At 44.0% G+C, this 23,211-nt stretch overlaps 1 protein-coding gene and 1 long non-coding RNA gene across 6 annotated transcripts in view; both read right to left on the bottom strand.

The window, feature by feature from the left end:
* CPNE4 (copine 4) overlaps positions 1–23,211 on the bottom strand; it is a 246,331-nt gene that overhangs the window by 3,623 nt on the left and 219,497 nt on the right. For 3 of the 5 annotated variants that reach the window (XM_083578069.1, XM_083578070.1, XM_083578071.1), the window contains 5 exons: positions 16,798–16,931; positions 10,241–10,307; positions 7,921–7,972; positions 5,236–5,369; positions 1,713–1,949 (listed from right to left, as the gene is read on the bottom strand). In XM_083578069.1, coding sequence (XP_083434195.1) covers positions 1,713–1,949; positions 5,236–5,369; positions 7,921–7,972; positions 10,241–10,307; positions 16,798–16,931 — 624 coding nt within the window. The remainder of the gene's footprint in view (positions 1–1,712; positions 1,950–5,235; positions 5,370–7,920; positions 7,973–10,240; positions 10,308–16,797; positions 16,932–23,211) is intronic. The other 2 variants (XM_083578073.1, XM_083578072.1) reach the window with 1 other exon arrangement.
* The window catches only part of LOC310745633, a 233,552-nt gene that overhangs the window by 46,732 nt on the left and 163,609 nt on the right, over positions 1–23,211 (bottom strand). The window lies entirely within an intron of this gene.

Below are 23,211 nucleotides of genomic sequence, written 5' to 3'. Positions count from 1 at the left end.
CTAATATTTTTGTCTAATAAATGCGAACTTTAAACTGAAACTTGACAAAGAAATTACTGCAGATGTAGGTGTGGGCGAACTGGTTTCTAATAACACGTTTAGTTCTCTGCCTTTCCACATCAGCTTTTTTTTTTTTTTTTTTAAAAAGTCTGTATAAAAATTCATTAGTATTTTAGTGCACAATTCTCTTAATACAAATATTTTGTATACAATTTTGTCCAATACACACATTTTTTTGCAAGCAATGTTCACCAATATTATGCATATTTCCACGTTATTTCCACTTATATACGTGTTTTCATGTACACTTTACCCTAGTATATGCTTTTTTGTATATATTACTTGACTAGAGAACTCGGCAATCAGTGGTGAGTGGGACTGTTAATTATTAAATCTTAGAACTGGCTTGATACCTCAGAACATCCTAGAATAGAATCATAGAATCATAGAGTTGGAAGAGACCACAAGGGCCATCGAGTCCAACCCCCTGAATCCTCCAGGTTCTGTCCCTTTAAAAAACATCCAAGGCAGAAAGGAAACCAGGTTTTCCCAGCTCAAAACCTGCCGTAGTCAGGATATCTGAGCACTCCTGTTTGGTACAGCAGGGCTATTTTCCTGCATCACTAGCAACACAATCATTGTCTACTCAGAAGTAAGTACCATTGAGTTAAGTAGGACTTATTCCTAAGTCCACTGATCTTGATGGTGTCTACTTAGTTCCAATTCAATATGCATAGGATTGCACTGTTGGTAGAAAGTTGGAAAGATATACACTTGTTTTATGGGCTTGTGACAGTTTCACAAGTAGAGAGAATGGAGTGCACCTCCAGGGGTGGAGTCAAACTGCTGGAGAATCACAGCTCCTGCTGTGGCTGCAGAGACAGGTAACACACAGCTGCTGCCTCCTGCATTGTTTTTGCTGTGTTGGCAGCACCTAAGTGAGCTCTCTGGGCAGTGTGTATGGAGGTCCTGGGCTGCCCAGATGATAAGACCTCACTCTCAGCCTCGCTGATGTGGTCCAAAGGAAAACAGAGCAATACATTTGGCTCCAGTTTGGCTGCAGGAGTTACCGGAAGGAGGTGTACAAGATGCCATCTAACTGTCTTAGGGACTCCACTCTGGATTTGTGTAGGGTTTACTCCTTAGCCTCTCAAAGATGGGCAGACAGCCTTGCAATTAGTTCCCATATTATTAGACTCTCTGCCCCAAATTTTACTACTGGCTCCGCTCACAAACACCCATATGATTTATGTTCTAAAAGACATTGGGGGATACCTCCCAATGGAGGATTATAAAATCAATCCCTTCCAAATCTAATAAATCTGTATTTTTTAATTTTATCCATTCCCAAATCCAACAAATACATGAGGCTTCATAATATAATTTCAGGTCAGGCAGTGTTCTAAAAGACATTGGGGGATACCTCCCAATGGAGGATTCCTCTCCTCGCCCCAAGCAAATACTAGCTTAGGAAGAGGGATTTTCCTCAAGACTGCAGCAGAGAAAGAAAGGATTAGATTCCCCCTCTACACCTGCTCTAATACTATTAATTATCAGTCTTCCCACCACCAACTGACACAATTTGCATTTTTAAAAACCTGCACTGTTTGATCCTTAGTTGTGAAAACAGGGGTTGAGGCTCATCATTTTTACAGTCCCTGGACTACGAAATAACACATTCCAAAAGAGAACACAGCGAAAATTAATCTTACATGTTTGAAGTTTCTGAATGGCACAAACTGAACGATGTCGCGAAGAACAGGCTCTCCCTTAGGCGATCTCAGGATCCCATCGTCCCCATCCAGCATCTGCATGTCACTGAAATCAGCATTTCCTACTCCAACTATAATGACCGACATGGGGAGATGGGAGGCATGAACAATGGCTTCGCGTGTATCGGCCATGTCTGTGATGACGCCATCCGTCAGAATCAGCAAGATGAAATATTGCTATAGAAGGGTTGAAAAAGAAAGTCAGTATTCCAATCTATTTCCATCTGGCTTCTTAAATCAATGATGCAGAGATTCCCTGACACTTCTCCCTGGGAATTATGTATTTTTTTATTATGCTATGAATAAGTAGGGGAACAGATCAAATTTTTAAAATAAGTTAAACACTACATAAACAATGCTTCTCACCTACTGGGGATGGGTGAATCTCTCAATTTCTGTTTCTCTTTGTTTCTTATTTTTCTAGTTTTAATTTGAATTTTGCACGTTTTCCTATCAGTCTGTGATTTTCTTCTTTAAGTCCTTGTGAAAATTCACCAGCATTTTAATCTGCAGTTTTGCCAAAGATACACGTTTTGGCAAGCAATTTATCCTACTGCAATGCATTCTGTATGCTATTTTTATTTAAATATGCCTTTTATGTACACAAGCATATGCAGCATAGAATTTTTTGTGTATAGAAGCATATGCAGCATATAATTTGAATAGTAATGGGGGATTTGCAACAAGGCAAGATGCCAGGGGTATGAATAGTTGTGACTGATTTTCCCTCTATGTAACTTTAGAATGGTCACCTGGATGACCAATCTAGTTGCTAAACAAGGCGGTATGAACTATTGTAAAGGTGGTAGAAATTACACGCCATAGCCCTGTTCCATCTAAAGGTAGTCATAACTAACTTTCACTGAAAGCAAAAGGAATGATGTAAATGGAAAAGGTTTCAGTGGGGATTGTGGACTCCAGGTTATCACTCCTTTGTGGAAGGGGCTGAAGCACATACCAAAAAGTTGGATTGTGCAACTGAAGAGGATGTTAAACTGCTATGCATAGCTGTCAACTGTCCCTTATTTGGCGGGAAAGTCCCTTATCCCAGCGCCATGTCCCGCTGCTGTCCCTTATTGATGAAGCAGCTCCTTTCCCTCCCTCCCTGCCGGCCAGGGAGGAGGGAGGCTCCAACTGTGTTGCTTGGCTGCGTTGCTCTTCCAATAAGGAGTCTAAGAACAACTGGGGGGGGGGTGGAGCTTGCATGCCTTCTGCCGATCAAATCGGCCGCGTTGCCCGGGGACTCGCTTTTGCTCAGCGCTTCCCAGTGGAGAGGTGACGGTGGTTTTCCTTGCTGCATCCCCTTTGCCGGGTTGCTGCGCTATGGGAACCACCGCTTGAGGCTTTGTTTGGCTGCTGGCTGGGCTTTCTGCCTTTGGCTGGGAGGGGCTCAGAAGTTGAACATACCTGTGCCCAGAAAATCCCTTATTTTGGCTGCTGATCCCTTATTTTTGAGGCTGCTGGTCCCTTATTTTCAAATCTGTAAGTTGACAGCTATGCTGCTATGTTATCCTAGTTGTTTTTTTTTATGGGCTTTTTGCAGTTAGGAAAGTGACATGGAAATGGCCTGGAAAGCGTAGGATGAAGGAAAGTTCGGCAGTAAGATATGTCAACAGCCCCCAATAAAATCAGAATGAATGCAGTACAAACGCTCATTGTTGTTGCATGGTCTCTTAAACAAATCAGAACAAATGATCAGTAAAAAGGACAGACATATTCCAACATATTTGTGCAAGCAAATCGGGATGAATGCTGAACAAACAGGTTGTCCATCCTTTAGCTGGAGCTCTGTAGACCAAATGAACGGAACTGGACCATAGATGCATTGCAGGCTGCAGAGGTTGTACAAACACAGCTATCTATCTGATTCTATGAAAATACATGCGTATTTATTAACACTATTGTGCCTCATATAATGAAAAGGCACTGTTTCTGCCTTATATACACAAGGCAACATGATGACCAAGTACAACAATGCAAGCTGTTTTCATCAGATAAGAAACTGTTGTGGTTCGAGGACCCGATCCCCGCTTGGAGGAATAAAGACACGTGGACACAGTGTATAAGGTTAATGGGCAAGAAAAGGCCACAACTTTATTGATTACAGCAAGTGAGAAGGTATTGGCTTAGGCATTGGACCACGGAAGATTTGACTCCACCCACTCGGAGAGGGTTGAGTCTGAAGAGGGGTTAACCACCAGTAGGGGGAGCCTGTTGATGCTATACAACTATAAGCTCTCCCCTGATGTCACCGGGGGTCGTGCCATGGCCCCCCGCCACACAGGCATCGGACAGGATCCACGACCGCCAGATTCCTTTAACGGAATACCCAAATTTGAAGGGGTAGGCGATGGCCACACCTTGCCCTTCCACACACCAACAACACTTTCCAATGCCTAACCGCCACCTGAGCCCAAGAGGCTCACTGCCAATACCCTCACAGCTGTAACCAATCCCTAATACTGCTGACTCGCGGCGGAAAGGTCAGCAAATGGGAAGAATGGCTGGCGCGGCTGCCTCTTGTGCAGCAAACCACGCCCCTGCCAAGCCACCCGGTTGGGTGCTCAACTGGGGGCATGACGCGCCAGCCATGCGAATGGGGCAGGGGGCGTAACGCCCCCTGCGTGACGCGGGAATTGCTTCCCGCCCACAACACCTCCCCTCTTGCAGGAGGAGAGGCCTTATCGTTTCAATAATTCATTTGCAGTTTATGAAGCATTTCCGTATCCTTCTGCTGTGCTGAAGAAGAATTCTACGAAACAGTGGGTATATCCGGAATCACTGTTCACTACGTCTGTTTGCGGACCACTTCGGCAGTGTTGGACGTCATAAAACAAAGCTTTATGGCTTGTTTTCATCAGATAAGAATCGGACACATTGCTTCTTTCAGAGACTTGCATAGTCTACAAAGGCTTTCAGAGACTTATAAGACTTATGTTTATTTGGTTTCTATGTTTTCAAGAGAATCCATCAAGAGTGCACATCTAGTGACTTTCAGAGATTTATAAGATTTCTGCTTATTTGATTTCTCATATTGTTCAATGTTCCGTACAGACTATATAGTTTATATTGATATTGCATTGTTGTACTTGGTCATCGTATTGCCTTGGATATTACTGATAATTGTTTGCAACGCAGGGGTTTAATTGTTTGGTTACTAACATACACAAGAGCACACTATTCCATACTCACTGAATTAAGTGGAAACGGCTTTCTTCTTCCCCCATCCCCATCACTTCTTGGTTCCAGACCAAGTGCCCCAACTAAAATGAACCCTCCAAACTTGCATTGAAAAAGTAGGGGAAACTCATTCCTTTACCATCCCTAGGATATCAAGTACACATGGGTTGTCAGAGTGTGACAATTAATCACAATTAATGGGCAATTAATCTGTTATGCATTCTTGAGGATGCAGATGACACCCAAAGTCTAGTTTAGCTTGCCAGTCTGCTGTGATTCTCACCGATGCCTCCTTACTGTTGGTTTCTTCTGAGGCTGATTTAGCCACCTTCTGAATGATGGGAGCAATATTTGTAGGCCCATAGAGCTGAAGCTTAGGCAGGCAGTTCTGATATGCTTCGACCACTCCTTGGATCCCTTACATTAAAAAGGGGGAAAGAACAGCAGATAATGTCACGATCAATCATTAAGGAAAATATATTTGGGGCAACGATTCCGTAGAGAGAGCCCCTCGTTTCTTCCTCCCCGCAAAAAAGTTTCTTTTGAGTGATTCACGCCATTTCGCTTCCACTATCCTGCCAATTTATTCCGCGCAGCTGTGGCTCTGAAAGGTTTGCTCAAAGCCTCTCTCTCCCCCCTGCTGACCTGACCTCTTTCAGATGTTATGTAATATATAATTCATGAGCCAGCTTTTCTCCTCGCCAGCAGCATTTAAACGGTGCATTTTGCAGATATTAACCACCCTGGATGATATTAAAACACTTTGCAGGATGCATTAGTTTTCTATACCATAGAGGTCTTAAGATCTGGGCACTAGAGGATGTCCACACCTTCAGCCCTGTAGATTTGAATGATTAGATGATAATAACTTTCTCTCTTGCTGCTTATAGTCAAATATTTACTTGCAGTGAACCAGAGTGCAACAGACTGTGCCTTTTCTAAGGATCCATATTTGTTATATCGGGGGATATCTGAAAAAAACACATCTGGAATCCTATGAAAATATTTGTTTGCGTAATTAATTTAAAATGTTCATATCCAACCTGGCTAGCATGGCAAGGTGACTCGTATTTAAAATGCCACCCATGTTTTATACCAAGTCAGACCATTGGAGTATTTAGTTCAGTATTGTCTGCTGTGCACCAGGGTTAGGGGAGACCTGGGGTACCCCAAAAGTCATGGGGCTCCAGTTACCATCATCCCTGACCACTGACCATGCTAGCTGGGATTGATGAGAATCTGGAGGACCACAGACCCCCACCCTAAGACTACACTGCCTTGGTAGTGGCTCTCTGGGTTTTCAGACACTGGTTGTTCCCCAGATGTCAGGGACCGTGCTGAGGTGGAACGGTGGGAGCCACCCCCTCCTCCTGATCCTGAATCTTCCCAGGAGCAGGAGGTCAGGATAGATTTGGAACAGTGGTTTGCAGAGGGGAACAGTTCAGAAGGCAGAAGCTGGGAAATACCGGATGGGGAACAACTAGCAGAAGAAACACTAGAAGGGAGAGAATTAACAGATTCACAGTCTCTGGATAGTATTCATTCCTCCTTCTCCAAAGTTATGGAGAGCTCAGAAAGTGTTAGAACAGAGGCTACAAACTCAGATTACAAGACGTAGGAGTGACGTAGATTAATAGGGACGGAGGGGGGGGGCTGACCCTTAATTGGGAACACCGCCATCCTGGGCAGATGCTTTCTTTTGCCCCTCGCTGTGTTTATTAAAGAAACTAACTGGTAAGATTTTCATTTTGTTTGATCTGTTCATTTACGGCCAAGGGGGAGCAAGCCGATTCCCCGAAGCCTGACGCCAGCTATACATGAAGGTGCCAGGCCTTTAATCTGCAGCCTTTTCTACATGTGGGACTGCCTCATTTCATGTGTTTAAATTGAGTTTTAGACAACAAGCTATTTCCCCTTAGCTAACTGGTTCAGAGGTTCCCCATCTTTTTTGGACCAGTGGGTACATTTGTAAACCAGAGACATTGTTGTGGGGCACCATACATTGCACCCAAGCATACACTGCAACCTGTAATACTGGCTCGAATTAAATGTTTCTTTCCAGGATAATTTCACTGAGGTGGAAGGGACCCTGTAGAAGGCCAATGAGAGTGCATTCACCATATGGCCATTCCCTGCACTAGCTGATCAAAAGGAAGATTAAATCATAGTGGAAAGAGGGGATTTCCATTTCATTTCATTTCACTTTTAGTTTGCATACCACCTTTGTATATTACTACACACAAGGTGGTTTACAAGCTGAAGAAACATCAGAACATACAACAAAGATTACACGCCATCGAACAGTCTGATCCCATACAAAAAAAGTCAAAATAAAAACCTAACTTTAAAATTAACAACTTAAATAAAGCAATATTCAATAATCCAGTATAATATAATAGGACACGATAAAATGAAATACCGGCAAATGATAATTAAACAGAAATTCACTCTTAGCAATTACAGGAAATAATTACTAAACTGTAATCAATAAAAAGAACAGCAAGTCACAATGCATAAAATACCAGAATACGTACAAGACCATGTAAAAGGATCAAATAGAGGAACAAGACACACAACTTATATAATTATTAGTAATTTTTTTAAAAAAACCCTTAACCCCTCCCATTCTTTCACTAGAAGGAATCTAACAACTATAACTGTGTCTCCGTGACCAGTGGCGTAGCGTGGGTTGTCAGCACCCGGGGCAAGGCAAGTAATTTGCGCCCCCTAACCCGTGGATTTGCGCCCCCTAACCCATGGATTTGCCCTAACCCCAGATGTTGCGCCCGGTGCGGCCTGCCCCCCCTGCACCCCCCACGCTACGCCACTGTCCGTGACTCACATAGCATGTCCCATTATTTCTCAGAAGATAATGCAAACAATTAACAGGCACAAAAATGACACGGTCTATAGCCAAATATATGTTACATCAGACACATCAGTCTCTTTGCCGTAACAAAATGATTACCTGCACATTCTGGGTTGTCTTCATTAAAGTTGATTGCAAAATCATGAGAGACCTATGGGCAACCCCCCAAAAAAATTAAGTAACATTTTAGTTCAGAAAAGTGACTCAGGTTTTTCCTGCAGCTGATGGAGAATTCACACAGGCTGTCCCTATATTGACAGTCACTGAAAATTGTTTAAAGGATCCTTTTATTTTTCATTTGAGTGTATTGGTAATTATCACACTGCCTCATACTTGTGGAATTTGTGTCATACATCTAGATTGCATGACTTGGTTTGATTGGAAAAGACAGCCAAATTAATGGTGGTCGTTATTATTATGTTCATTACTTTTCCAGTTTCAGACAAGCTAATTCCACTGTGCGTGTGTGAACATATGTGGAAGTAATTACACTTTGGCTTAAAAGTGTATGTGACCAAGCTTAACATTTCTTTAAATGCTTGTGGGCATAATTTTCACCCATACTACTAAGCACTTAATCATACTATTTCAAGTGTATATCTTCCCAACAAAGTATCAAGAGATAAATGAATCAAATTTTACATTCAAATATCATCCCGCCCCCCGCCGATTTTGCAAATCTATGCCTGTTTGAATTTCTACCATCTTATTTGTCATATACTTCATTCACTTCAAGTAATGTTAGGAAAAGCACAACCATGTATTTTCCCTGTAATTGCAAACAAAGCATGTCAGTGAGCATAGGATGTGTGTGTTGGATGACTTTGCCATTACGTTTAGAAAGGGCCGCAAAGAGCATAATTCATCCTGCGCTGTGTTATTCCATTAAGGTTGTAAGTCAAAACAATATTATTGGCAGCCATAAATAGAATATCCAGTCACCCAGTCCAGTTCAGACATCACATTAAAGCAGGTGCCATACAAAAGCAGTTTAGAATGATGAGACTAAGTACCATATTTTTCGCTCTATAAGACGCACTTTTCCCCTCCTAAAAAGTAAGGGGAAATGTGTGTGCGTCTTATGGAATGAATGCAGGCTCCATGGCTTCAGCGAAAGCAACGTGAAGCCTCCGGAGCGCTGCAGGAGCACTCCCGCTGCGCTCCGGAGGCTTCGGGCGGCTATCCCTGAAGCCAGGAGAATAAGAGGGGTCGGTGTGCACCAATCCCTCTTGCTCTCCTGGCTTCACTTCACTGGAGAGGCGCTGTGCAGCTTTCCCTCTCTGCGCAGCGCCCCTTCAGCAAAGCGGGAGGAGAAATGGAAGGGGCTCCGTTTCTCCTGCCGCTTTGCTGAAGGGGCGTTGCGCAGAGAGGGAGAGAATATTATTTTTCTTGTTCTCCTCTTAAACTAGGTGTGTCTTATGGTCGGGTGTGTCTTAGAGAGCGAAAAATACGGTAGCAGCAAGCCTTGGGCGTGTGTGCTCTCCTCTTCTCCTCTGATGTGGAGTGAGGAGGTCAGAAACATTCCCTTCTGATTTTGATTAACCACAGCTTAGCTTGTCATCCAGTGGTTAATAGTAACCATGGTTTGTTTGTTTTTAAAAAAACCAGCCTCATAACCCGCAATCCATATTTCCAATGTTCTAATCAACCACAATTTATCAGATTTGGCCAACATGACAAGCAGTTATTCAAAGCTGAAGATTTCCCTCTTGCAACCACACTGGAGGGATAATTTGGAGTGCACAAGCTCAAACCTTATTGCAGCTCATTGACACTGTGCTAAACTATGGCTTGGCCAAAACGGGCCAATGTACTGTATGTCCCCAGTAAGAACACTGCCATAAGCACAAATCACTAGTAGAGAGCTTTTCTGGCCTAGTAACTTCAGCTGTCTACTAAAAATGGATATTCATATTTCTTTATTTTCTATTGTTCTAGTTTATGCAATACCCCCTTTCACACAATGACCACCTCTGGGCTGGTTCTCAGACGCCATTCTTGGATCATATTGCTTCGGTTCAAATGCATTCGCACCGCAAAGAAGAAGAAAGGTTTCTCTGAGCAATTACATTAATCCTACCCCTTTGAAGCATTTGACACCCAGTCTCAATGCCAAATGTATTTTCTAAAAATAAGATTTGTCACAACAGGAGGGGAAACTGAGTGGCATGGGAACTCTACAATATGGTAATATTCTGTGGAGAGCCAGAGGCCTTCAAATTATCTTCATTGGCAGAACATTTAGGACTCGCAATTATGCACACAGCAATATAGCATGCACAGAGAGCTTCAGAGCTCCAAGAATCTCGGGGAACTCTAAAATTGCTTGGCGATCTCCCCCACACCCTTCAACATCCTTTCTCAACTTGTATGTCTTTTCTCCAGCAATCTACCCACCAAGAGAATGAGGAAGATTCACCTGTACACCTACTTTATAGTCCGGAGGTATCCTGGCTCCAAAACCGTAGACTGGGAACATTTTGTCACTGAAATCAAAAGGAAAACATGGATGCACTGTTATACTAAGCCCTTTTCATTTATTCACAAGAATATCTCAGTGAAAAAAGAAGGCTTGAAATAAGAACATTAGAAAAGGCCTGCTGCCTCAGGTCAAAGGCTCATCATCCTGGCACACTCCTCCATTGTCTCCTGAGACAGATGGATGCCAACTCTGGTGTGTAAATGCTACCCTTAAAGGTAAAGGGACCCCTGACCATTAGGTCCAGTCTTGGCCAACTCTGGGGTTGCTGTGGTCATCTCGCTTTATTGGCCGAAGGAGCCGGCGTACAGCTTCCGGGTCATGTGACCAGCATGACTAAGCCGCTTCTGATGAACCAGAGCAGCGCACGGAAACGCTGTTTACTTTCCCGCCAGAGTGGTACCTATTAATCTATTTGCACTTTTTGGCGTGCTTTCGAATTGCTGGGTTGGCAGGAGCAGGGACCGAGCAACGGGAGCTCACCCCATCACGGGGATTTGAACCGCTGACCTTCTGATCGGCAAGTCCTAGGCTCTGTGGTTTAACCCACAGTGCCACCCGCAAACCATGCTACCCTTAGCCACCCAACAGAATACAGTGGCTCCTCCTCATTGTGTTTTCTGCATGGATCACAACAAACACAGTGTGTTGTTGCCTTGTCCTGTACCATATTAGCAATCAGTCTCAGAAATAGGGGTTAGCATCTTTTACATGGTGGTGATAGTCCCGTGCCCCTTCAACAAGGGCTGTCAAAAGCAAAGTAGGTGATGCAACTTTAATTTTATGTTAATTGCCTGCTGATTGCCTACGCTGATTAAACGCTGGTAGAAGTAGGGAAGCCCTGTTTAATAATCAGGAATTGATATGCAAAAATATTCAGGAGACTAAGAAATCAGAACAACAACAACAAAGATTAAAAGGACTGAAAACTCTGTTCTACCAAAGAGGAATCAGAATTGGATTTAGAGACACCCTCCTCCTTTTCTTTATCTAAAGGGCAAGAGGAATCAGTTAGAATAGTTCAGGATATTGTTCTGCTCACAATTACATGCACATCTGTGTGTGTGGAACTGTGTACGCTACTGCAACCTTGGTCTAGTCACTTGGATAATACCACGGGCAACAAAATCTCACTCTACTCACTAATCCTATGATTGAAACAAACAATAAAGGTGGTATTCAACTAAGGCTTACTCAGAGTAGAGCTGCTGAAATCAGTGGCCCCAACCTAGCCATGTTCTACTCTGAGTAAAAACTAGTTGAGTAGTAAACTACATATCCTGAAGTTTCTGGTACCCTTTGATATGCGTAAAGGCTCTGAAGCCTTTACACCACCATATAAGTTTTATAATAATTTGCATTTTAAGAAGGCAAATGGCGCTGCTCTTTTGTTAAATCTAGTAAAAGTTGCTCATCTTCTGTATCCTGTAAAGGGACCCCTGACCATTAGGTCCAGTCGTGGCTGACTCTGGGGTTGCGGCGCTCATCTCGCTTTATTGGCCGAGGGAGCCGGTGTACAGCTCAAGGGTCATGTGGCCAGCATGACTAAGCCGCTTCTGGAGAACCAGAGCAGCACACGGAAATGCCGTTTACCTTCCCGCCTATTTATCTACTTGCACTTTGACGTGCTTTCAAACTGCTAGGTTGGCAGGAGCAGGGACTGAGCAACGGGAGCTCACCCCGTCGTGGGGATTCGAACCGCCAACCTTCGGCAAGCCCTAGGCTCAGTGGTTTAACCCACAGTGCCACCCGTGTCCCTTCTGCATCCTATTACCTACTAATTTCCTTTAACTCAGGTGTAGGGGACCTTTGGCCCCCCAGATGTTGCTGAACTCCCACATCCCCCATCCCCAGTAATTATAACTCCCAAATGGTAAACAAGGTCCCTTAACTCCTGTTTTACCTTCCAGCATATTTGTGTGGATACTAACATTGCGTTTCAAGAAGCTTCCTCTAAAATGCATAGTAGATTTCAAGTGCAAAGGCTTATGATCATTATTACATAACCAAATACATTGGTGGGCCTTGGAAAACTACAGTAAGATAGTAGAGTCGCTGTGTGTGTGTGTGTGTTTTTACAAGATCACATGATAAATGTTTAAAAAACAGATTAAAATATATGCACCTACTTTAATGCCTGCCAGTTTTACATTCCACACCCCACCCCTACAAATTACTCCCGAGGTGCCTTGGGGATGTGGAATCCGCTGACTATGAAAAAATGTGTGTCTATAATTGAGCTTTTAAGTGCACGGGGATGCAAAATGCAAGTGCGCTACCTACAAGAGGAATAATTAATGAACATGGGGAATACGCATGCCCTGAAGCCAACTTCTGAAAGGCATCTATGAGTGAATTAACCAGCCAAGCTAAATCTAAATACTAAACCCATAAATTTCACTGATCAACATTAAAAGAAGCTGCTCCGGCAAAACTCACGCCCGCTCCCCACAACTCCACGAAACGAGTTCTCAGATGTGTAGGCTAAGCCCCAAGATGCAGTAAGCATCTATTTTTAAGACAACCATCAAAGCTTAGGAATAAATTGAGGGAGGAACAAAGACAGGGAGGTGCCTTATACCGCTCCGCCATTGGGCCATATAGCTCAGTATTCGTTATATTGCCCAGCCTAGCCAATGGGGTAGACAATTGTTATTGTGGTATCATGGGGCAGCCAATTGTTTTAGACCGGGGTGGCCAACTCCCAAGATACTGCAATCTATTCACAACGTTGAAGACTGGAAGTGATCAAAGTTCAGGTCAAAGTTGTTGAGGAAGGAGGTAAAATGTTGAGCTTTTTTTAGGGGAGCCACAGTTGTTCAGCTTCTTTGGGGAGAGCCAATGATCTACCAGATCACGTCCAGTGATCTACCGGTAGATCACGATCTACCTGTTGGATATGCCTGCTTAGGGAAGCTTTTAATGTTTAATAGGTTATTGTATTTTAATATTCTGTTGGAAACCCAGCCAGATGGACGGGGTATGCATGTATGTATGTATGCATTTATGTATGTATGTATGTATGTATAAATAAATAAATATAGACTAATACTTGAACTAAGATAATAGGAGAGAGTTTCTCTTAAGTGGTAGCCCCCCATTTGTGGAATGCTCTCCCTAGTGAGGTGCACCTGTATCCATCATAATTAAATTTCAGGAGAAATCTGAAAACAGTTCTGTTTGCAGCTGAAGAACACTGTTCCTAGCAACCCCGATATAACTGGATGCAAAGTTTTTAATGCTGTTTGTACGATGTTTTAACTGCAACTGCTTTTAGGTGTTTTTCACTGTAATTATTTTTAGAATGTTTTAACTGTTTTAGAATATTCCTGCTTTGCATCATTTTAAATTGTAGGTCTGTTTGCCACTCTGCGCTCCTTTGAGAGGAAAGCTGGGTAGAAACGGAATCTATCCATCCATCCATCTATCCATCCATAGAATAGGCTAAAACACAAATAGCTACTTAGGATAATGTGTTGCAATAGGACATACAGCATGACGCTGTAACCAAACTCAAGCTGATATTTAGGGCCACGTGTTAAAATGGCACTTTCATTTAAATGTTATTTAAACATAAAGCTTCATGCACATATTTGCTAAGCTGGGAACACTGATTAAGCCTGCAGTCCTATTTATATACCTGGGAGTAGGTTTCATTGAACTCAGTGGAACTTACTGCTGAGTAGACCCACCTAGGATGTTGTGCCATTCTTTCATTGCACCCACTTTGTAGATACAGTGAAACCTCGGTTCCTGGGTGCCTCAGTTTCGGAATTTTTCAGCTCCCAAATGCCGAAAACCCGGAAATAACTGCTCCAGTTTTCAAATGATTTTCGGAAGCCAAACGGAGGTTGTCGAATGTTTTGGAAGTTGAATGGTCTCTTCCAGAACGGATTACGTTCGACAACTGTGGTTTGACTGTACAGTGGTACCTCAGGTTACATATGCTTCAGGTTACATACTCCGCTAACCCAGAAATATTACCTCGGGTTAAGAACTTTGCTTCAGGATAAGAACAGAAATTGTGCTCTGGCGGTGCGGCGGCAGCAGGAGGCCCCATTAGCTAAAGTGATGCTTCAGGTTAAGAACAGTTTCAGGTTAAGAACGGACCTCCGGAACGAATTAAGTACTTAACCTGAGGTACCACTGTATAACAAATCAATGTTACTGCTACTATTTTTCTTATCTGAAACTTAGTTTACAATTTGAAGGACTTGCTGGTAGTAGCTCAAAAGAAAAGACTAAATTGCGAGTCAGCTTCAAAGGAAGGGAAGCGCAATGGTCACAGGGGAGATGCATAGTCACGAAGGCACAGGAAACTTCATTTCTTCTTTGTGCTCCCCACCCACAGCCAGAAGCGTTGCTTGTTTCATGCATTCTAAACTCGAGAACTTTCCTATTGACTGGAAATGCAATTCCTGGGATTATAAGGAGAATTGATGCCATGTGACTGTGGGGAAAGGATGGAGGAAGGAGGCAGTCAATAGTAATCATTTCTTATCCCTGCTCTTTGCTGGCACTCATATAATCGGTCGTTCTCCGGGGATTTCATTCCAATTTGCAGAAGTTCCATTTATGCTCCTCTAGCAGAGTTCCACTCAACTCTTTCACTTGCCTTTGAAAAAAGGTTTCATTACCATGCAAATAGCAATCCTTTGAAGCTGCCTAATTACTGCACCCTGTCGTGTAATACATGGAATACAACAGTAAACTCCTCGAGAATGATCTAGAAGGCATTATTAGCATCAGGGCTGACAAGGCACTCCCTGTCAACTTGACAGCCGACATTTCAGACTGGTAAATAGGTTCTGGGTACCACATACCACAAGGTCCTGGAGGCGGTTGGAGGATGGATGGCGGCTAACAGATTGAGGTTGAATCCTGACAAGACTGAAGTACTGTTTTTGGGGGACAGGGGGCGGGCGGGTGTGGGGAACTCCCTGGTCCTGAATGGGGTAACTGTGCCCCTGAAGGACCAGGTGCGCAGCCTGGGAGTCATTCTGGACTCACAGCTGTCCATGGAGGCGCAGGTTAATTCTGTGTCCAGGGCAGCTGTTTATCAGCTCTGTCTGGTACGCAGGCTGAGACCCTACCTGCCTGCGGACTGTCTTGCCAGAGTGGTGCATGCTCTAGTTATCTCCCTCTTGGACTACTGCAATGTGCTCTACGTGGGGCTACCTTTGAAGGTGACCTGGAAACTGCAATTAATCCAGAATGCGGCAGCTAGACTGGTGACTGGGAGTGGCCGCCGGGACCACATAACACCGGTCCTGAGAGATCTGCATTGGCTCCCAGTACGTTTCCGAGCACAATTCAAAGTGTTGGTGCTGACCTTTAAAGCCCTAAACGGCCTCGGTCCTGTATACCTGAAGGAACGTCTCCACCCCCATCATTCAGCCCAGACAGTGAGATCCAACATCGAGGGCCTTCTGGCGGTTCCCTCATTGCGAGAAGTGAGGTTACAGGGAATCAGACAGAGGGCCTTCTCGGTAGTGGCGCCCACCCTGTGGAACGCCCTCCCTTCAGATGTCAAGGAAATAAGCAGCTATCTTCTTTTTAAAAGACATCTGAAGGCAGCCCTGTTTAGGGAAGTTTGTAATATTTAATGCTGTATTGTTTTAAACACTTGATTGGAAGCTGCCTAGAGTGGCTGGGGAAACTCAGCCAGATGGGCAGGGGTATAAATAATAATAAATTATTATTATTATTATTATTACATATGGCCAGGGGCGGCTGATCCTGTTGCGTTGCCTGAGGTGAAATGGGATGGTGACGCCCTGCGACTCTGCTCCCCCCTTGCCCCCCCTACGAAGCCTCACTTACTGGGGTGACATAGCGGAACCTTCCAAGTTCTGGTGAGTTCTCCTGAGATTTCACTGGGTTCTCGTGAGATTTTGCCAGATACTGGAAGCCACTTTTCTTTGCTTCTCCAGCAGTGCCGGAGACACCCATGTTGCACCCCTTGGGTCCGCTGCCCAAGGCAGCTGCCTCAGTCTGCCTCATGGAGGGCCGGCCATGTAACCGACAAGTCACCTCTACATGTTTCAAGACCACTTGGAAAATACATTTTTTTCACACAGATAGACGCTCTGATACTCAACTAAGGATTCAAATGATCAGTGGAATTTCTCTGTACGTTTTTCTTGCCATTCTGTGGAATCTATATGTTTTACATAAAACGCTCAGGGTGCCTTCAGAGTGTCACTGCTTTGCTGGAGAGATTTAAGCACATACCATAACTTATCGAGTTTGTGCAGTTAAAGTGGGTTCAAGAGCTGTCACCGTACTGCAACAAATCTGCTTTTAAAAAAAGAATCAGACTTTTTGTGTTTTGGAATGTGAAGGGGAATGAATGAATGATTAACAGGAAGCTGTATAAACACCCTGCAGACTCAGGGTTGCACTAAAGATTCCAGCACTTAGCCACCAGCTTTGACATATTATTTGAATGCTATGCTGTAGAAACGACTCTGAAAGAAATGTGGTTATCTTCTCACCTGTCATAGTCTTGGCAGATCTCCCCAACAGCTACCAGTGCCTTCAAGTATTCGTTCGGCTGATAGGGGTGGATATAGTGGAGTGAACAGCTGTTCCGGGGATCGCCGTTTGAGGCTGTAAAATCTATAGCTACCTGGAAAAGAACGGAGGGGAAAACAAGATATACTGTATAGCTTCTCTGCCGTGTGCTTCCGTCTTCCTTTTCACGCTTCCCTAAATCCGCCGCTGACTGTAGACCCGGGACAGGTTACAAATCACAAAAAGCAAAGCCAGCATCAATAAAACTCACACAGCATACCAAAAAAGCAGCAACATTTAAAAGCAACATTTTTTTATTTTTACTATAATTTTTTGTAGCCCGTCTTTCCACTAGACGTGCCCAAGGCACTGGGGGGGTGGGGAGGAGTGGGCAGGAAATAAATTCACAATGAAATATGAAAACAGCAAATGGCAACAAAACAGCAATACAGATCCAGAAGTGACAGCAGCCAAAATATAGTAGAGAATATGACTTAGGATTTCCAAAAGGTACAAGGCCTATTGAAAGAAGATCTTAATAGACATCATGTTCAATTCATTCTCAGAGGAGTTATCTGATGTAGATCACTTTCCTCTGAATAAACAGAGAACTGAGATTGTAAGGGGGCGACTTCCTTTCCCCTCTAAGGTACTACTTGGCTTGTTTGTCTGAGGAATGCAGTGTAGTGGATCTTTTGGGACTACAACTCCCATCATCCCTAACTAACAGGACCAGCGGTCAGGGTTGATGGGAGTTGTAGTCCCAAAACATCTGGCGGGCCGAGTTTGCCTATGCCTGATCAAGGGTGTAGATGGGTAGGGGTTAGTCTAGTTGGGAACATCACTATTCAAGGACACTCATCCGAATTTCACACCACTCCCACACCAACTTTCTACAAAGGGTCGCTAAGGAAAGATAGGGGGCCAAGAGTTGAACATGGATGGGTCAAGATAAGCAGTCCTATCTTGAAGCAGAGCTGGAGACCATACTGCCCTCCCCAGCCAAGCGCACAGACACACAACGGAGATATCTAAACAGAGCAAATGCTGGAGGACAAATCAATCGCACAAACTCCAGGTGAAGCCTTCTAGAACAGCAGCTAAGGGAGCTCATCATCAATGATCAGAGGGGAAGGCACCTCTGACCCCCCCCCCCGGCAATTTTAGTGCTGCCAAAAATGCTTCTCCATCTTTCCAACTAATTTCCAAAGCAAACTGCAAATGCCGGCAAATCTCAGCATGCTTAAAGTAAATCACATTATTTGTTTCAAGAAAACTTATCGATGTAAAACAAATGAAACACACCGTCTCTTCCAATTATATTACAATGTTCATTTGTTTAATTATAAGCTCAAAGCATGCAGAGCTTAATTTAATCCCCCACACTCAGGTGCTTTCAGGTTCACACATCTGTCTAACATAAAATTGTTGCAAAATTAAAATGTTCTATTTTGGGGGTATGTGCGTGTCTATCTGTGTGTGTCTATCTATATATACATATATCTCCACACACACACACTCCAGGCAGTGTCATATGCCTACATTCATTTCATTCTCGCTGCTCAAACTTTACTATGATTACTATAAAACTAATAATTGGTATTTCACTTTCCATACCCAAATAATTTCATAAGCTAATTAACTGTTCCTCATTTCTTTTACCAGATGGGAGAAAGCTTGAAGGTGAGCCAGGAGGCAGAATTAAAATTTGAGCTTTGAACAAATTTTGATACACCATGCCCTCGTTTCTGAGAGACGAGAGTCATCTGGCAGTAAAAAAAAAAAAAAAGTAAAAATAAAGTTTTACTTAACCTTTTATAGAGCCCACGGTTTCTCTTTTTGGAAATGTCTTAGTGTTTTTCTAGATCACTGAAAATGGGATTGTGTCATCGTGGAGTCTCCTCAGTGAACCAGGACAAACATGCAAGACAAACGGGATGATCGTATGAACTGAAATAATAAAAATGTAATGGAAGTTTAAAGGGGGGGGGTTAGTCACACAAAGAGTGAAGAAGTTTCCACCTGAAGATAAAAAAATACCAGCTGGAAAGTATAGAGGAAAGAGAGTTGGTGGTTGTTAGTCTCACAAGGCAAAGATGTCATAGGTAAAGGGTCCCCTGACCATTAGGTCCAGTCATGGCCAACTCTGGGGTTGCGGCGCTCATCTCGCTTCATTGGCCGAGGGAGCCGGCGTACAGCTTCCGGGTCATGTGGCCAGCATGACTAAGCCGCTTCTGGCAAACCAGAGCAGCGCACGGAAACACCGTTTACCTTCCCGCTGGAGCGGTACCTATTTATCTACTTGCACTTTGAGGTGCTTTTGAACTGCTAGGTTGGCAGGAGCAGGGACTGAGCAACGGGAGCTCACCCCATCGCAAGGATTCAAACCGCCGACCTTCTGATCAGCAAGTCCTAGGCTCTGTGGTTTAACCCACAGCGCCACCCACATTCCAAAGATGTCATAAGCAAGGCCTTATCTGAGGATTGTAGCATATGGAGGTATGGTCATCTATCATCTATCTATCTATCTATCATCTATCTATCTATCTATCCATCCATCCCCCTTAAAATAGGGGTCACCCACCTTTGCAGCCAGGAGGTAGTACACTTTGAATTTTGAGAGAGTGCTGGAGGTGCCAGTCACAAAACCGTAACATAACATTAAATGCCTGTCATGGGGGCAGGAGTAGGAGATGTGGAAGCCCTTGACTCTATATCAGCCTGACCTATATCTCTCTCCTCTTGCACCTGTTCTTATCTCTCCAATCCTGCAGCTTCTCCTGCCTCTGACTCTCATCTTCTGGAAGTTACAGGCTCCCACCAGATCACTGATCCCTTCTTCCCAGTCAGTCAGTCTGTCAGTCTCCAGCCCCGCTTCTCCTGCTGCCCACTCATCAGTATCCAGCCACCACTCCTCTGTGCCCAGCAGATGGGCACATAGGTCAACTCTCAGTTTCTCATTTTCCCAGTATTAAGTTCAGTTCCCCATGTCTCTACATCAGTTTGCTTTCCTAAAAAAAGTAAAAGGGGGACTTCGTGAAAATTTATCAGCATTTTTGTGTGAATTTCTCCTTACACATTTTTGCATGTGATTTTCCCCGATAGAAACAGCTTTGCAAAGCAATTCCCCCTACTAAAATGCATCTTTGTATGTTACTGTTGTAAATATATGCATTTGCAGGCACACTTTACCGTGGGTATTTGCATTTTTGTATACCTTTCATGGGTGGAAAACGAGTCTGTTTTACTTCGAATGTTTTTTCGGAAAGTGCAAATTAGCTACGCTCCCCATTAAACGTGAAATGAACCTCCCTTGTGAAAAAGGGCTTCTGCTTGCACAAACTGAGTCAAGTAAATTTTTTGCAGCTCCTCCCCTGCCTACTGCAGCCCTCCAGGTCATATCTCATTCTACTGTAGAGCGGGAGCCGGATGGGGTGTATAGGTGAAAATCAGGTACCCCAACATTTGTGAGTGGATCCACTTTAAAGTAAGGAAGAGCCAACAGTGGACACAACCCACAAAGTGTTATCGAGTCTGGGCACATCACGCTAGGTGGTCCATTTCCCCACTCATATTTACATTGTACTCAATAGAGCTACATGGAAACTTCAGCTGTGTGAGCTATGAGATTCTTTCTCTTTGGCGTCTAATGCAATGCCACCCAATTGCCCTGGTCAGCACAGATCCAGATTCAAGGAGCATTTGTTTAACATTTTTGCATAGAGGCAACCTGCCCTCAAAGGGATGGCTTGATCATGATGTCTTTTAAAATGATCCTGAAAGGGCCACACATTTGCTTTTATTTATCAGAGAGGTTCTTTCCAGCCAAAAATGATGTGCTTACAAAGGATGTGCAGAGCATCTTCAGAGCACCCAGCATGATGCCACAAAAGCTCTCATTAGCTCTTCAAATTAGCAGGTACATCATACCATGGCTTTTTGTTCACAAACCCATGCTTAGCGTCTTGGCTCCCTCCCCTATCAAACAGCCTTTCAGATCACAGCTGCAGCTCATTGTCTGCACCCAACTTGAACTCAATGGAAACATAATTAAATTGAAAACAAAAAGAGAGTGGGCTGACTTAGGAGTAACTCCAGAACTCTGCACCTGTGTTCGGAGAAAAACTGTCAGTAAAAAAAGCAGGTCCTTAATGCAGTTAAGGCTCCCATCAAATTATGGGGCCTATTTTCTTTTGTGGATATTGCCACGGATCTTGCAATAATTGTGTGTGCATGCTCACGTTTTAAAAACAACTGGAATCATGTTAATAATTTTTAAGCAACAAGACTTCTGCACAAAGGATGAACCCTGTTCATCCAAAGTTGGGATGACTAAGTTCATTTTGGCAAAAGTGTTTTACGGGGCAATCCTATGCCTATCTCCCCAGATGTAAATCCCATTGGGTTCAATGTGGCTTATGCCCAGGTAAGGATGGGGAAGAAATTAGATTCCGCTTGCATTTTAAGGTGATCTTACCAGATTTGCACTTTAGCCATGCAGTTCTCCAAGCAATGTGTACAAAAAAGCAGCTATTTGGATAAAGTGTGTCTCTAAATGCATACATTAGTGAAAACAACATACAGAAATGCATTGTCAAAACTGAGTACAAATATACATTTATTAGGAGAAATACACACAGAAATGAAGAAGAATTTTTATTAGTATTTTTTAAAATCACCAATTGCTGCAGAAATGTGGAGAACTGAATTTAAGAATGGAAAAATGTACAACTGAAAGAACCGAAAATTGAGAGATGCGCTCATCCCTACTCCCAGCTCGATCCATAGGTTTCACTAGAACCTACAGCCCAATCCTAAACAGAAATAAATCACACTAAGCTCAGTAGGACTAAATCCCAAGTAACTGTACACAGAATTTCAGGCTTAGTTGTGACAAATGTTACCCGGATTTGAGCCACCAGGTTTCCATATGTTTGTCTGCCCCTTGTTTTCCTGGGCTTATGTTTTGGGGTGTCAGAGGGAATCTGATTTATCATATCCATTTCCCAGCTACTGTCATCAATGTAGTTTCTGGCAAGCAGAGAAGGATCTGAAGAATCAACTGTCCTGATTACTGGTGGAAGTGGAAAGGCCTTGATAATGCCTTGGAAATGCCTGTTTAGCGCAGGGACTGACCAAGCGGGCGACAGGGTCTGCAAGATTCGCGGGCCAGATTAGCGAGCCTGGTGGGCCGTATCTGGCCTGTGGGCCTTCGTTTGATGACCTCTGGCTTAGGCATTGGAATTGACCTGACTATATCTGACTCCTGCCCGCCATGCAGGAAGTCCAGTAAGGGTCAACCACTGGTAGGGGGAGCCCTGTCGATGCAAACCAACTCGAGCCCCCCCCCCGGGTTCCTGACAGGGTCGTGGCACGGCCCTAGCCCCGCCCTGGGCTTCGAACAAGATCCACACTCGCAGATTCCTTTAACGGAATACCCTTAAGCTTGGAGGGGCAGGTGATGGCCACCCCCCCATCACACGATCAACCAGTGCCTAACCGCCAAACCTTACAAAGTTGTGACGATTGCTATGAGGTAGGCGAAAACCAAATGGCCCTTGCCAATTTGCCAAGTGGAAAAATTCCTACCAGGCCCCTCAACGGCGACCAACCAAGGTCCATAGCAAGGCCAATATTGAAACCTGCGAATTAGGGAGGGTGGGCGGGACTTCCTCAGAGTCGAGAGGAAGCTCTCCTGCTCGCGCCTCAGTTTAAATGGGGCCCAGCCACGCCTCCCCAGCTAGCGGATTGGCTGGCCGGATGATGTGGCCAGGAACCTCCGGGTGATGCGGGACTGTGTCCCCCACCCCCAGAGGGGAGTGGGTGGCCCTGTGGTCCACCGCAACTCCTCCCTGCTGTGAAGCGGAGTGGATTTGCTGCAGGAGCATGGAGAGTGAAAACATGAAGAAGACCTCATTGCTGTTTGATAAATTTAAGAGACCACACCATACATTTAAAGCACACAACTTCCCCCAAAGAATCCTGGGAACTCTAGTTTGTTAAGGGTGCAGGTCATTGTAGTTCACAGGGTTCTTTGAGGAAGCCACGAGCTTCAAATGTACTTTAAATGTGTGGTGTGCATGAAGTCCGCCTCAGAGTTTCTGAGACTTGGCAATTATGAAAAATATTTGCAGACTGGCCCAAGAGCATGGTTTTCAACAAAACTAGAATAGTAAAGCAGAAATGTGAAGAATAAACATTTAGATGTACATGAATGTGTAATGATAAATACATAAAGAGAGACATGACTGCAGAACAGGGTTGTTCTCGAATCTGACTTCAGTGAATATAACACTTGCTGTCTATGCAATTGTTAGCATCTTGTAGGCAAAGTAATTCTGACATGCTGTCAGGTTTTAGCTGAACAAAAATAAGAATCATGCAAGCACCAGCAT

This window comes from Podarcis filfolensis (genome assembly GCF_964270895.1).
Source record: "Podarcis filfolensis genome assembly, chromosome: 12".
NCBI lineage: Eukaryota > Metazoa > Chordata > Lepidosauria > Squamata > Lacertidae > Podarcis > Podarcis filfolensis.
Note: the sequence above shows the minus strand (reverse complement) of the source record. Positions and strands in the feature narration are given on the sequence as shown.